At 50.3% G+C, this 2,607-nt stretch overlaps 1 protein-coding gene across 1 annotated transcript; it reads right to left on the bottom strand.

The window, feature by feature from the left end:
• Positions 1-740: 740 nt before the first annotated feature.
• Positions 741-2,109, bottom strand: LOC119394975 (uncharacterized; the record flags this gene model as incomplete). Its single annotated transcript, XM_037662271.2, has 2 exons — positions 1,573-2,109; positions 741-1,343 (listed from the first exon to the last, which is right to left on the bottom strand). Coding segments are annotated over exons 1-2 (1,110 nt in total), but the record flags the coding sequence as incomplete, so codon positions are not given.
• Between the last annotated feature and the right edge of the window lie 498 nt (positions 2,110-2,607).

The following is a 2,607-nucleotide window of genomic DNA, read 5'->3' on the forward strand; positions in this document are numbered from 1 at the left end:
TAGGGGTTGCTTCATTGTGCGCGCCGGGCTTCGGGAAAGGCATGTAGCCGCGCGTGTGACTGCGAGCTTGTACGCTTCGTTTCGTTTTTGTTCGCTTGTTTTTGTCTCTGCCTCTCGAGTTGCTGCAAAGAGACTACCGAGAGTGACAAATAAATGTAGGCGGACAGCAGCTATGTCTTACGCGCGACCGTGAGTTGCCGGTGGCGAAGAATTTGAACTTTCGGAGGGAGCTTTATTGGCAGCGGTATGTAGGCGAAGGCGCCGTCATGCTCTGCGATCGAACGCTACTGTGTAAAGGTACCTAATCAAAAGAATCATAACAAGAAAGACAGGAAGATAGAAAAAAGTGAGTGAGTGAGTGAGTGAGTGAGTGAGTGAGTGAGTGAGTGAGTGAGTGACAGACAGACAGACAGACAGACAGATAGATAGATAGATAGATAGATAGATAGATAGATAGATAGATAGATAGATAGATAGATAGATAGATAGATAGATAGATAGATAGATAGATAGATAGATAGATAGATAGATAGATAGATAGATAGATAGATAGATAGATAGATAGATAGAAATAACTTTATTTATAAAGTCCAGCGAACTTGATTGGGGTAGGCCCCAACCTCGGCCTAGGCATCGGCCGCGAGCCCTTGGGCTCGGGCGGCTTCCTCGGCTCGCTGGACGGCCCAAAGTTGTTGTTCGATTGCGGAGCTGAGCAGGGCCTCCTCCCAGCGCACCCTGCGGTTCGATACTGCCTCCTCGTGGTTTCCGTGTGCTTTGTCGTCTAAGCTCGAGCACTCCCATAGTATGTGGGCCAGTGTTGCCCTTGCATCGCACATCTTACATTTGTCTGTCAAATAGAGATCAGGGTAACAGAGACGAAAGATAACTGGGTTTGGGTAAGTGTGTGTTTGCAGCTGCCGCCACGCAACTGCCTGCTTTTTATTTAATCTGTTGTGTGGCGGTGGGTATTTGCGTCTTCCTAGCTTGTAGTGCTGCGTTATTTCATTGTAACTAGTCATACGTTCCTCCCACTCCCACTCTTCCCCGCGTGGGACCTCGGTCGAAGCGGCGTCGGCGTTCGCAACGGCTCGGTTCGTGAGCTCTCGAGCCGCCGCGTGTGCCGCCTCGTTGCCGGCCAGCGGGGTTTCTGTGTGTGCGGGCGTCCATATAACGAAAGTGTCATTTTTGTTTCGGATTTTTTGCTCGTTATTCGTTAGGATTCGTAGCGCCTCTCGGGAGACCCGGCCGTTAGCATAGTTACGTATCGCCGCTTGCGAGTCACTAATTACTACTTCAGCCTCGGTGGTGGCCACTGCGAGGGCGATGGCCACCTCCTCGGCCGTCTCGGTGAGTGCGGTTTGCACCGTAATACCCGAGACAGACGGTACGATTTTCCATGCGATGCGGCGTCCGACACGGCGGTGGGAAAACCGGAATGGTGACCTTTCATAGCATCGGACTGCCACCATTCCCTCTCCCCCACCGCCGTGTCGGACGCCGCATCGCACGGAAAATCGTACCGTCTGTCTCGGCCTTAACGCTCGTCTTGCATATTCCTTCGCAGTTGACTACCGCGGCCACATAGCCACACCTGCGCGCGTATCTGGCCGCGTCCACGAATACCGCTTCCTTGCTATTCCCGAATTTCCTGTGCAAGTCCTGCGCCCTCTTATTTCTTCTACCGGCGTGATGATCCGGGTGCATGTTTTTGGGCAGCGGCGGAACTACTATTCTTTCTCTCACCGTCGCGGGTACGTCTGCTTTTTCACCTTGCTGCGTGTGATAGCCTACGCCTAGCTTTTCAAGGATGTGCCTAGCCGTTTTTGTCTTTGAAAGTCGTTCGTATTGTGCTATGTCGTGCGCTTCTATTAATTCATCAAGCGTGTTGTGCAAACCTAGTTCTAACAATTTCATCGTGCTTGTGTTCTTCGGTAACCCTAAGGCTTGCTTATAAACTTTCCTGATTAAACAATCTAATTTCGCTTTCTCGGCTACCCGCCACTTTAAGTAAGAGGCAACGTACGTGATTCTACTAAGGACGAAGGCTTGCACAAACCTAATGGTGTTGCCTTCTTTCATACCGCTGTGTCTGTTTGTAATGCGTTTTAGCAATCTGATGGTCTGATTTACCGCTTTTTCCAACCTACGAATGGTTTCACCGTTGTGTCCATTGGCTGCGAGATGCAAGCCTAACACGCGTATAATGTCTACTTTGGGAATTGCGTGTCCTTCCGAGGTTGTCAGCCGTATCTCATCTTGTGCGTTATTTCCGCTTTGTTCGCTTTCTTTGGGTATGCGACCTCTGCGCGTAGGTTTGTAGACTAGTAGCTCGGATTTCTCAGCCGAGCAGGTAAGGCCCGTGCCCTCTAAAAAACTTTGAACCGTGTCGATGGCTCTCTGTAGCGTTTGTTCGATCTGGCCTTCACATCCCTGCGTTACCCACATGGTTATGTCGTCTGCGTACAAACTGTGGCAGAGCCCGTCAATCTCCTCTAATTTAGGTGGTAACCCTACGAGTGCGAGATAGATAGATACCGACAAGGTGTCTTTGGTTCGCCAAGTATTGCTTCGAATAGGTTTTATTAGGCGAACCAAAAAAGTGGGGCA

This window comes from Rhipicephalus sanguineus, chromosome 5 (assembly GCF_013339695.2).
Source record: "Rhipicephalus sanguineus isolate Rsan-2018 chromosome 5, BIME_Rsan_1.4, whole genome shotgun sequence".
Lineage (NCBI taxonomy): Eukaryota > Metazoa > Arthropoda > Arachnida > Ixodida > Ixodidae > Rhipicephalus > Rhipicephalus sanguineus.